Consider the following 12,677-nt stretch of genomic DNA (forward strand, 5'->3'; position numbering starts at 1 on the left):
AGCCTGTTCCCTGTAGAGTGCGCTACTTTTGACAAGTGCACTTTGTAGGGAACAGGGTGCCATTTGGGACATGGACTGTGACAAGGCAAATGCATGCCCAGAAATCATCTGTTCATAATGGATGAATGAGTCGCTCTACTGGAGAAAGGCAGGCAAAAAGGCCACTTACGTAAGCTATCTCTCTCTGGCATTTCTTTAAATTATTGGTACTCAACCCCTCTTAACCCTGCATCCATTAGTAATTAAAGATGGACTATGCAGAAATCGCTCTGCCATTTCCTGGTTACTAAAATTGTAATTTCAGTTTATATGACAAAACAAGCAAGTATAGTATAGAAAATCATTGTACCATCTAAACCACCGAAATATATTCCATAACAGAAATATTGTATCTTTAGATGTTTGAAGATGGTGTATAAAAGTGAAAGACTATAAAAAAACAACTTAAGAACTGGAATCATAGATATATCACACAGAACAGACCTATCGCTTCTTAGACTTGGTTTCAATGAGAGATCTGACTCAGATTTCTATGTGAATTTGGCCCAAAAGTTCCATATTGCAGCTTGAAGAAAATGTATGGCCTTGGCTGGAACAAGCCAGATAATCTCAGCACCAAGTTACATCTTTTAAATAGGCTACATGCATACATGTTCCCATAAATAGCAGAACTGGGTTCAAATACATATACACTGCTCCAAAAAATAAAGGGAACACTAAAATAACACATCCTAGATCTGAATGAATGAAATATTCTTATTAAATACTTTTTTCTTTACATAGTTGAATGTGCTGACAACAAAATCACACTTCTCAATGGAAATCAAATTTATCAACCCATGGAGGTCTGGATTTGGAGTCGCACTCAAAATTAAAGTGGAAAACCACGCTACAGACTGATGTAATGTCCTTAAAACAAGTCAAAATGAGGCTCAGTAGTGTGTGTGGCCTCCACGTGCCTGTATGACCTCCCTACAACGCCTGGGCATGCTCCTGATGAGGTGGCGGATGGCTCCTGAGGGATCTCCTCCCAGACCTGGACTAAAGCATCCGCCAACTCCTGGACAGTCTGTGGTGCAATGTGGCGTTGGTGGATGGAGCGAGACATGATGTCCCAGATGTGCTCAATTGGATTCAGGTCTGGGGAACGAGTGGGCCAGTTCATAGCATCAATGCCTTCCTCTTGCAGGAACTGCTGACACACTCCAGCCACATGAGGTCTAGCATTGTCTTGCATTAGGAGGAAGCCAGGGCCAACCGCACCAGCATATGGTCTCACAAGGGGTCTGAGGATCTCATCTCGGTACCTAATGGCAGTCAGGCTACCTCTGGCGAGCACATGGAGGGCTGTGCGGCCCCCCAAAGAAATGCCACCCCACACCATGACTGACCCACCACCAAACCGGTCATGCTGGAGGATGTTTCAGGCAGCAGAACGTTCTCCATGGCGTCTCCAGACTGTCACATGTGCTCAGTGTGAACCTGCTTTCATCTGTGAAGAGCACAGGGGCGCCAGTGGCGAATTTGCCAATCTTGGTGTTCTCTGACAAATGCCAAACGTCCTGCACGGTGTTGGGCTGTAAGCACAACCCCCACCTGTGGACGTCGGGCCCTCATACCACCCTCATGGAGTCTGTTTCTGACCGTTTGAGCAGACACATGCACATTTGTGGCCTGCTGGAGGTCATTTTGCAGGGCTCTGGCAGTGCTCCTCCTGATCCTCCTTGCACAAAGGCGGAGGTAGCGGTCCTGCTGCTGGGTTGTTGCCCTCCTACGGCCTCCTCCACGTCTCCTGATGTACTGGCCTGTCTCCTGGTAGCGCCTCCATGCTCTGGACACTACGCTGACAGACACAGCAAACCTTCTTGCCACAGCTCGTATTGATGTGCCATCCTGGATGAGCTGCACTACCTGAGCCACTTGTGTGGGTTGTAGACTCCGTCTCATGCTACCACTAGAGTGAAAGCACCGCCAGCATTCAAAAGTGACCAAAACATCAGCCAGGAAGCATAGGAACTGAGAAGTGGTCTGTGGTTATCACCTGCAGAGAACCACTCCTTTATTGGGGGTGTCTTGCTAATTGCCTATAATTTCCACCTGTTGTCTATTCCATTTGCACAACAGCTTGTGAAATTTCTTGTCAATCAGTGTTGTTTCCTAAGTGGACAGTTTGATTTCACAGAAGTGTGATTGACTTGGAGTTGCATTGTGTTGTTTAAGTGTTCCCTTTATATTTTTGAGCAGTGTATATTTGAGTATCTGGTTTTTAAAACACAGCCCAAAACAAGTACTTTTTATTTGAATGGTTATTTGTAAAAACCAAATACACTGACTCAAGTACAAATACATACATTTAACCCAGGTATTTGAAAATACTGTCATACTTACAAGTATATTTCCAGATATATTTAACTAGTTGTAATGTCACAAGTACAATGATGAAATGCCTACATTGAAAGACTACCTGTCTTTTTAAATAAAATATATTTGAATACTTCCTTTGAATATATTTTAAAGTAATTGAGATATTTGAAACAGTATTTGAACCCAGGTCTGGTACATGAGTGCATAAATTTAATACATAGGCTACTCCCAGCACAATGTATTGTTTGCTGTTGATGGTGACATAAGCTGCCCTCATACACAGCTTTGCTACATATGAGCTGTAACGCAGATTGTACAGCTGAGGTGATTTGAGTGTCAACTCTTAACGCTCAATATCCTCTTTTTAAAATTTCAGGGCGTTTCATCCAATGCGTCTTGGGAACAAGCCATGAAAATGATCATCAATGACCCACGCTACAGGTACCCACCCAGCTTTGCATTTCTGATTATGTTTATGTCGTACATGAATATTCAATTACTTTTCTAACCAACTGTTTGACATTAATTTTTTTCTTCCCTCCACAATGAAGTGCCCTGCCCAAATTAAGCGAGAAAAAGCAGGCCTTCAATGCTTACAAGGTGCAGACAGAGAAAGAGGAGAAGGAGGAGGCCAGACTCAAATACAAGGAGTCCAAGGAAACGTATCAGAGATTTTTGGAGAATCACGAGAAAATGACATCTACCACCAGATACAAGTAAGTGCCTTTCTTGGCGTAGTCAAGATGTATCCCAAATGCCACCCAATTCCTTAATAATATAGTGCACTAGGGCCAGTAAGAATAGGCTGCTGTTTAAGCCTCAGTCTTTATGTCTTCGTTTCTGTCACTGATATGTGGTTCCTGGAGTTGCCAATATGTGGCACTATTGAGATAATCAATGACACCACGCAGACGTGATCCAAGTGAGTTACTGGCTCATGTGTCACCGGAGCACCGACAATATGCCCCCACTTAATCATCGACCTCTCTATGGTCTAGTGTTTGTGGTCAGTCCATATTCCATATCTAGCCATACCAGATGTATTGTTTGCGGATGAGTATACACTAAAAGTACACATCCTGAATAAATCACAGGCAGATTGGTTTATGAACTTACCCCAACCCTAAAATGAAACGTTGCTTTATCAGATAGATTTTAGGATTTTGACTTCCCCATGCATTTGAATCCACCACATTCATTACCATGCAGTCTCCCTGTCTCTGTGTGTGTGTGTGTCCCTCTTTGTCTGGGTGTGAACTGTAAAAGTCACTGACATGGCTCAAGGGAAAGTGATCGGCTGGTGACCTTGACAACCAGCCAGTTTGGAGGCCACTGTTGTCGTGGCGACTCCATGTTGTTTGTGTGCTGGGCTGGCCTAGAATGAACAGCTGTGAGGGGGGGGGGGCGTGTGACATCAAGGTTGTCTGTTGATTTTTATTGTTTTAGAATGCACTCATTCTAGAAATACTACTTATCCGCTGGCCTTGCTGCTAGAATGGAGATCATGTAATTGATTTGGTTTACTTACGTCATGAGGTATTTTAAACACGTTTCTTCTCATGTTAAAGTTGAAAGTGAACTAGTCTTTCTTGGACCATGTGCAATCGCAGCAGTGCTTTGAGCTGGGCAAGATCAGAAGTGATGATTATAGCTTGTGTAATGCTGCCCCCTTGTGGAATGGTCATTTGAATTCCCGATTATAAAAAAGTGTTTTTCAAATTTTTTCCCCAACCTATTCCCTCCTGATTCTGGGAATTTGGGGATTTTCACAACCATGTTTGTCATGCATGTCATCTTTGTTCATGACCGTGATTGTGTGTGTGTGTGAACCAGGAAAGCAGAGCAGATGTTTGCAGAGCTGGACGTGTGGAGCACCGTCCCAGAGAGAGACCGACTGGAGATCTATGAAGATGTCCTATTCTACCTGGCCAAGAAGGAGAAGGTCTGTGTTACTGGCTGCCTCTCAAACGGCATCCTATTCCCTATATAGTCCACTACAGGACCTTTGCTGTCTGAAGAACATAGTACTACTATAAGGATATTATGTAGCGTTGCAAAATTGCAGTACCTGAAATTTGACAACCCTACCATTCTGTCAGTGTCTGGACCGCCGCCTAACTAACGTCTGTTCCATCCTTGTCCTGTGTGTGTGTGTGTGTGGTACAGGAGCAAGCCAAGCAGCTGAGGAAGAGGAACTGGGAGGCGCTGAAGAACATCCTGGACAACATGGCCAACGTGACCTACCGCACCACCTGGTCCGAGGCCCAGCAGTACCTGCTGGACAACCCCACCTTCGCAGAGGACGAGGAGCTCCAGAGTACGCAGCACGCTGTCATTCATACTGGGTTGCGTCCCAAATGGCACCCTATTCCCTACATGGGGCACTACTTCTGAGCTGCCCTCTATAGTGCTCTGGTCAAAAGTAGTGCTCTGTGTGGGGAATAGGGTGTGATTTGGGATATATCCTTACTCCGAGCTCAGCGTTCATATAACTAGAGCAGCACCGTTACATCTCCGTCATTAAGCTTGAATGTGTGAACGACTGAACAGGCTGAGTAGCTGCAGTCGCTGGCTGACTGCCCTGTCCAGTCAGGTGATGTGGTTTGCACCGGTGTAGCTGTGTGGGTAAAAGAGTGAGTCCGTTTGACGTGAGTGCTCTGTTGACGCTCTTCTGGCTGTCTTCTCTTCTCTCTCTGTGTCTTATCTCTTCTCTCTCTCCTATATCTCCATGTTTGGCTCAGACATGGACAAGGAGGATGCTCTGATTTGTTTCGAGGAGCACATCCGTGCGCTGGAGAAGGAGGAGGAGGACGAGAAGCAGAAGACTTTGCTGAGGGAGAGGAGGAGACAGCGCAAGAACAGAGAGTCCTTCCAGGTGAGAAAGATGGGTGTCCTACCCCACCGTCTAGCATTTTGGAAACATTGTGTAGACCGTAGACAATCCTGATACAAAATGGCAAGTGCAAACCGAGCCCTTTGGTGTCACCGAGAGTCACACTCTCTGAGTTGGGAGAGAGAGAGAGAGAGAGATATATATATATATATATATATATATATATATATATATATATATATATATATATATATATATATATATATATATATATATATATATAAAAAATCCACATTTCCAGGTCACACATGCGCCTAAATTACACACGTGTGTAATATGACAAATTACTCCCACCCCCCAAAAATGTAACGCATAATAATACTAACCCAGACTGGACAGTCAGGGGTTTGACTGTAACAATGTATTGGAAAAGTACAGGAATATAGGAGAGAATGTTTTGTGTGTAAATCCCTCTTGGGGACATGTGACATTGGTCATTTCAGTTGATTTGCTGAGCTCAGCTGTGTTGTTTCCCCCCCAGAAATTCCTGGACGAGCTCCATGACCACGGTCAACTCCACTCCATGTCTGCCTGGATGGAGATGTACCCCACCGTCAGCTCAGACATCCGCTTCGCCAACATGCTGGGACAGCCAGGTAACGGCCTCGCTCTCTGCATGCGCACAGACGCACTCCGTCACGCACTCGCACCCACAGACTGACGACACTCACTCACACGTTTTAAGCCACTGTGTTAATGTCAAATCGTCCTTCTGGTTCTTTTAACTCTCTGGTGTTGTCATAACCATGTGTTGTCGGAGCTTGTCTTGAATAACATGTGCATGTTAGTTTATGGTGTCTATTCTGCAGGCTCCACTCCCCTCGATCTGTTCAAGTTCTATGTGGAAGACCTGAAGGCTCGCTACCACGACGAGAAGAGGATCATTAAGGATATCCTGAAGGTGGGAGATGTTATTTACTGCCACCTAGGGGTCGAGACTCAAATGGCACCCTATTCCCTGCCCTACGTTTGAACTATATTTTTCATTTTTCCCTGTTTAGTGTACTACTTTTGAGTACCTAGAGTAGGGTGCCATTTGGGATGCATTTAAATCTACTTTACAGTGTGTCTTGTCTGGTAACCACTTTTGATTCATGTGCATTTCATGAACTTACTTTGTCACTTTGTTTCCTCCCGTAGGACAAAAACTTCCTGGTGGAGGTCAACACTAGCTTTGAAGACTTTGGCTCTGTGATCAGCTCAGACAAGAGAGCCATGACGCTGGACGCAGGCAACATCAAGCTGGCCTTCAACAGTGTAAGAGTGCTGCAATTTATACCCGGCGTGTGTCCCAAATAACACCCTAGATAGTGCAATACTTTGTACCAGACCCATATGAGCCCTGGTCAAAAAGTAATTCGCCATTTGGGATGCTGATCATTTCACTGACCCCGCTGTGCCTCTAATAACCCTCATGCCCTCCCTCTCGCCTCTGTAGTTGCTGGAGAAGGCAGAGGCTCGGGAGAGGGAGCGGGAGAAGGAGGAGGCCAGGAAGATGAAGAGGAAAGAGGCCACCTTTAAGAGCATGTTGAAGCAGGCCACCCCGGCCCTGGAACCAGAGGCCACTTGGGAGGGGGTATGAAATTATATTACCCTTAAACCACAGGGGTCAAACTCATTCCATGGAGGGCCGAGTGGCCGCGGGTTTTTGCTCCTCCCTTGCACTTGATTGATTGAATTAAGGTCACTAGTTAGTATAGAACTCCTCTCGCCTGGTTGTCTAGGTCTTAATTGAAAGGAAAAACCAAAAACCTGCAGACACTAGGCCCCCCATGGAATGAGTTTGACACCGCTGCCTTAAACACACACACACGTATTGGTGTTAGGGGCTACTGTCTGGCACCTGCTTTGATAATCATGCAACTAGTCGAAAGCGAACCATTTTATTTTCTGACTTCCTATGGTCTCTTTGGATGTCGTAGGTCCGAGAAAGGTTCCTCAAAGAATCTGCGTTCGAAGACGTGACTCTGGAGTCTGAGAGGAAAAGGATATTCAAAGACTTCATGCATGTCTTGGAGGTAAGATTCATTTAACTGTTATTAACAAGTCCAATACAGCAAATGAAGGATAAATAAAAAGATACAATTGTTATTCACAGAATTAAAGATGGACTTCTCCTTAATGCAACCGCTGTGTCAGATTTTTTTTTAAACTTTATGGAAAAAGCATAATCTGAGAACGGCGCTCAGAGCCCAATCCAGCCAGAGAAATCTCCGCCATTTTGGAGTCAACAGAAGTTGAAATAACACAAATATTCACTTACCTTTGATGATCTTCATCAGAAGGCACTCCCAGGAATCCCAGTTCGATAATAAATGACTGATTTGTTCCATAAAGTCCATCATTTATGTCCAAATACCCACTTGTTGTTAGCGTGTTCAGCCCAGTAATCCATCTTCATGAGGTGTGAGCACTTCTTCTAGACAAAAACTCGAAAAGTTCCGTTACAGGTCGTAGAAACAAGTCAAACGATGTATTGAATCAATCTTTAGGATGTTTTTAACATAAAACATCAATGTTCCAACCGGAGAATTCCTATGTCTGAAGAAAAGCACTGGAATGAGAGCCAACTCTCTCGTGACCGCGTGTCATGAGACCAAGGCTCTCTGCCAGACCACTGATTCAGAGGTCTCATGAGCCCCTCCTTTATAGTAGAATCCTCATTCAAGTTTCTAAAGACGGTTGACATCTAGTGGAAGCCGTAGGAAGTGCAACTTGACTCCATTGACACTGTATACCATGGGTGTCAAACTCTGGCCCGTGGGCCAAATTTGGCCCGCGGGGTAATTATATTTGGCCCGCGAGACAATACCAAATTACTACTAAAGCTGGCCCGCCGGTATTATACAGCGCATTCACCACTAATACTACGAATCCCATAATGCTCTGCTGTTTTCGCGCGCCAATCAGGACAGGACCCAGAAACGCTCTCTCCTCTGTGACAGTAGTCATAGCAACATAGACGCTACAACTGTCAGCGAGCTAACCCTTCGCAAAAATGGCGAAAAGAAAGGCAGAAAACAGGAGCTTTCTGGACAAGTGGGAGGCAGAATATCTGTTTACATATGTAAAAGACAAACCTGTTTGTCTTGTTTGTGGAGTCAACGTGGCTGTAAGTAAGGAGTACAACATTAGACGACACTATGAAACGAAACACCATGACAAATACAAGGACCTGGACATGACTCAAAGGAGCCAGAAAGTAGAGGAGATGAAAAGAAGTTTGGTTTCACAACAGAATATGTTTTAAAAAGCCACATCACAAAGCGAGGCTGCTGTAAAGGCTAGTTATATAGTGGCAGCAGAGATCGCAAAATCAGCCCGGCCCTTTAATGAGGGAGAGTTCATGAAAAAGTGCATGATGACGGTTTGTGACCTCGTATGCCCAGAGAAAAAACAAGCATTTTCAAACGTGAGCCTGAGCAGGAACACAGTAGCTGATCGCACATGTGATCTTTCCACCAATCTGTATGACCAGCTGATGGAAAAGTGAAAAGATTTTGTTGCGTTCTCCCTCGCTGTGGATGAGAGCTGCATGGCACAACCACAGGAAAGGAAATATTTGAGGAGGTTTCCAAATGTGTAACTGAAATAAAGCTGCCGTGGGATAAACTCGTTGGATTAACGACAGATGGTGCGCCAGCCATTGTGCTGTAAAAAGAGTGGACTGGTGGGCATGGTTCGGGAGAAGATGCGGGAAGAGAACTGTGCAGGTGAGCTAACTGTTTACCACTGCATCATACATCAGGAAGCACTGTGTTCCAAAGCCCTAAAGATGGAACATGTTATGACCACAGTAACACAGGTAGTTAACTTTATAAGAGCCAAAGGTCTAAATCACCGGCAGTTTAAATCTTTTCTGGAGGAGTGTGGTTCGGAATACGCAGACGAATACGCAGTATCACACAGAGGTGAGATGGCTAAGCAGAGGAAAAGTACTGAACAGATGTTTCGAGCTGCGTGAGGAAATATGTCAATTCCTGGAAACCAAAGGGAAGGATACAGCAGAGCTCCGGGAGCAAAAGTTCCTGTGTGAGCTGGCCTTTCTCTGTGACATCTCGAGCCATCTCGATGCGCTGAACCTGCAGCTTCAGGGGCGGGGGCGCATTATCACAGACATGTACGCTGCAGTGAGGGCCTTCAAAACTAAACTGTGCCTGTGGGAGAATCAGATGCTGCAAGGAAACCCTTGCCATTTTCCCTGCTGCCAATCCATAAAAGCGCAGATCTCTACTGCCGTGTTCCCATGTGCACAGTTTGCTGAAAAACTCAGTGTTCTCGCCACTGAGTTTAGCCGGCGATTTGCCGACTTCGATGCCCAGAAATGCAAGTTTGAACTGCTTAGTAATCCCTTCGCAGTTGATGTGGAAAATGCACCAACCAACATCCAAATGGAGCTGATTGAACTCCAGTGCAACGACACGCTGAAGTCAAAGTATGATGCTGTGGGCGCCGCACAGTTTCCACGGTTCATCCCTGACACAATGCCTCAGCTCCGCACCCAAGCTGCTCAGATGCTCTCCATGTTCGGCAGCACTTATCTATGGGAGCAACTTTTCTCCTCGATGAAGATGACCAAAACAACTCACAGGAGACGTCTGACTGATGAACATCTTCGCTCGATACTGAGGATTTCTTCAGCTCAGAGCTTGAGCCCAGACATTGATGAACTAGCATCCAAGAAGAGATGCCAGGTATCTGGCTTGGGCACATCAGATTAGACCAGTGTCTTTATGCACTTTTTCTTGCTACAAGGCATGGGCTTGAATGGTTGATTGATTTATTATCATTTTATTTGTAAAATTATTAGCCAGTGGAAAAAGTTTATTTTGGTATTTAAATCAGAAGGCTGCAAATAGGAAAGAGGCATACAATTTTTATTTAAATTTTATTTATTTAATAAATGAATGCCATTGATGTGTTTTTTCATTTGAAATTCGATTTTGCATGTCTCCACTATTAAATTATATATATTGTATGGTAATAAGCGATGCTTGTTCCATATTCAATGTTAAAGCAAAACTTGTTTGGGTCCATATTAAAAGGTTAATTTGTTCAACGTTGGCCCGTGACTTTGTTCAGGTTTTACATTTTGGCCCACTGGGTATTTGAGTTTGACACCCCTGCTGTATACGGTAGGTCAAGCTTTGAAAAACTACAAACCTCAGATTTCCCACTTCCTGGTTAGATTTTTCTCAGGTTTTCGCCTGCCATATGAGTTCTGTTATACTCACAGACATCTTTCAAACTGTTTTAGAAACTTCTGTGTTTTCTATGCATTTATTAGCATCTGGGACTGAGTAGGAGGCAGTTTACTCTGGGCACGCTATTCATCCAAAAGTGAAAATGCAGCCCCCTATCCCAAAAAGTTTTTTAACCTGGGGGGAAAAGTATCCAAGAATGTGTGTGTGCTCATCAGGACATACTAAACACCAACCTGACTGCTGTTTCTTCTCCTCACAGCACGAGTGCCAGCATCATCACTCCAAGACCAAGAAACATTCTAAGAAGTCCAAGAAGCACCACAGGAAGCGCTCCCGTTCCCGGTCTCGATCGCGATCGGTCAGTATGCCCCGTCACCGCACAGGCCAAGCCCCCTCTATGGCCCAATTCCAAATCAACACATAGACCCACCCTATACACTTGTGGAGATGTTTTGTGACCAAATGTTTGTTTATTTAGTCATTTCTTGAGGGGGGGGATACAGGTACAATATACAAATTCATATAATTACATATTCAGTTTCCGAGGCCAGTATCTGTATCAGCATGGCACCTGACCAGACAAACCTCCCTCCTACTCACACCCTTCTCTCTGCAGGGCTCGGAGTCTGATGGTGAAGACGATTATCACAACAAGAAGAAGAAGCGCTCACAGTCCAAGTCCCCGTCCGAGCGCTCCTCCAGCGGTGAATCTGGTCAGTGGTTTTCACGTTGACAATACTTTTACGTTTAGGTATTTTCTCATCACATTTACATGGAAAAAATGTGTGGCGGCCATTTTCTGACATCCCTGTCCGTTTGGTCAACAGAGAGAAGTTATAAGAAGTCCAAGAAGCACAAGAAGAAGGGAAAGAAGAGGCGTCACAAGTCGGTAGGTTCTCAGGACTGGACTGGATTTTTGGAGGACTGATTGGGCCACTTGGGGAAAGAATGTGGAGCGCAATGGCTGACCATGTGCTGGTTATTGTGACCTTTCAGCAGTCTCCTGAATCTGAAGGCGAACGAAAAGATAAAGGAAGAGAGAGGGACTGCAAGCGTGAGAAGGACCAGGAGAAGGAGAAAGAGAGCGACAAGTCCCGGGGGAAGAGTCGCTCTGACTCCAAGCAGAAGTCTCCTAAAAGGAAATCTACCAAGGAGGAGGTGAGTCGTCCCATTCCGGTCACTGAACCCAGCCTGGGCTTTTAAAGCTTAAAAAAAACAATACACCATTCCAGTAAACACCACTTGTACTGCTATTGAAGCGTTTTGGCTCATCCTGGGTGCAGAGGTCATATTTTGTACTATCCTCCTAGTGCATCCCAAATGTCACACGAGTCACTATGTAGACTCCCCGACATATGTATTTGGACAGTGAAGCCAGAACTTTTAATTTTGGATTTAAGATGCAATGTTTTATGAGGCGATAGTACAGAATGTCACTTTTTATTTGAGGGTATTTTCCATTTAGAAATGTAAAGCACTTTATGTATCTAGTCACCCCCACCACCATTTGAAGGTGTCAACTATATTTACTATTGTATGAACCCTTGGCGTACAATGGTCACGCCCCTCCGGAAATCAAATTAACATAATACAAAAATATGTGTTTTAAGCTAGAGGTTGTTTTTTTTTGTCTCAATCATCACAATTGCCGATATCGCCCTTCCACATCAGTGGTGAAAGGTAGCAGAGCTAGAACGGTGTTTGTCAGACCAAGAGACATCCCCAAAATCTATTGTCTCACGAAAACATCTGTGTGGTGTCCAAATGGTTTACACACTGGCATTGGCATTTACCCTTACCCTTTACCCCTAGGACGCCAACAAGACTCGTCTGAAGGTACCGGTTTAAAAAAAAAATGATGGAAGTATATAATAGCTAAATGATCCTTTGTATGACCATCTTAAAACAATTCCATGTTAGTTTAGAACCGCCTACCTCTCCCATGGGTTATACAGGGCTCAGACTCTAGAGGGTTAAAGTAGTCAAAAATGTTATTATTTGGTCCCATATTCCTAGCACCCAATGACTACATCAAGCTTGTGACTATGAACTCATTTGCAGTTTGTTTTGGATTATGTTGTGCCCAATAGAAATTAATGGTAAATGTGGTGGTCACTTTTATTGTAAATAAATGTTTCTGAACACTTCTACATGATTATGGATAGTCGTGAATAATGAGTGAGAAAGTTGGAGGCATGTATATTGTCCCCCCTCTC

The 12,677-nt window shown here is 44.4% G+C and overlaps 1 protein-coding gene across 7 annotated transcripts in view; it reads left to right on the forward strand.

Annotated features, from left to right (window-relative positions):
* LOC110501528 (pre-mRNA-processing factor 40 homolog A) overlaps positions 1-12,677 on the forward strand; it is a 34,602-nt gene that overhangs the window by 19,783 nt on the left and 2,142 nt on the right. For 3 of the 7 annotated variants that reach the window (XM_090215690.1, XM_021579171.3, XM_090215692.1), the window contains 14 exons: positions 2,741-2,805; positions 2,916-3,080; positions 4,198-4,306; positions 4,531-4,681; positions 5,106-5,239; positions 5,739-5,853; positions 6,046-6,158; positions 6,398-6,514; positions 6,696-6,833; positions 7,180-7,275; positions 10,721-10,819; positions 11,078-11,174; positions 11,289-11,350; positions 11,458-11,619. In XM_090215690.1, coding sequence (XP_090071816.1) covers positions 2,741-2,805; positions 2,916-3,080; positions 4,198-4,306; positions 4,531-4,681; positions 5,106-5,239; positions 5,739-5,853; positions 6,046-6,158; positions 6,398-6,514; positions 6,696-6,833; positions 7,180-7,275; positions 10,721-10,819; positions 11,078-11,174; positions 11,289-11,350; positions 11,458-11,619 — 1,623 coding nt within the window. The remainder of the gene's footprint in view (positions 1-2,740; positions 2,806-2,915; positions 3,081-4,197; positions 4,307-4,530; positions 4,682-5,105; positions 5,240-5,738; positions 5,854-6,045; positions 6,159-6,397; positions 6,515-6,695; positions 6,834-7,179; positions 7,276-10,720; positions 10,820-11,077; positions 11,175-11,288; positions 11,351-11,457; positions 11,620-12,677) is intronic. The other 4 variants (XM_090215691.1, XM_090215688.1, XM_021579172.3 and 1 more) reach the window with 3 other exon arrangements.

The sequence above is a fragment of the Oncorhynchus mykiss genome, chromosome 22, assembly GCF_057628025.1.
Source record: "Oncorhynchus mykiss isolate SJ-2025 chromosome 22, ASM5762802v1, whole genome shotgun sequence".
Taxonomy (NCBI): Eukaryota; Metazoa; Chordata; class Actinopteri; order Salmoniformes; family Salmonidae; genus Oncorhynchus; species Oncorhynchus mykiss.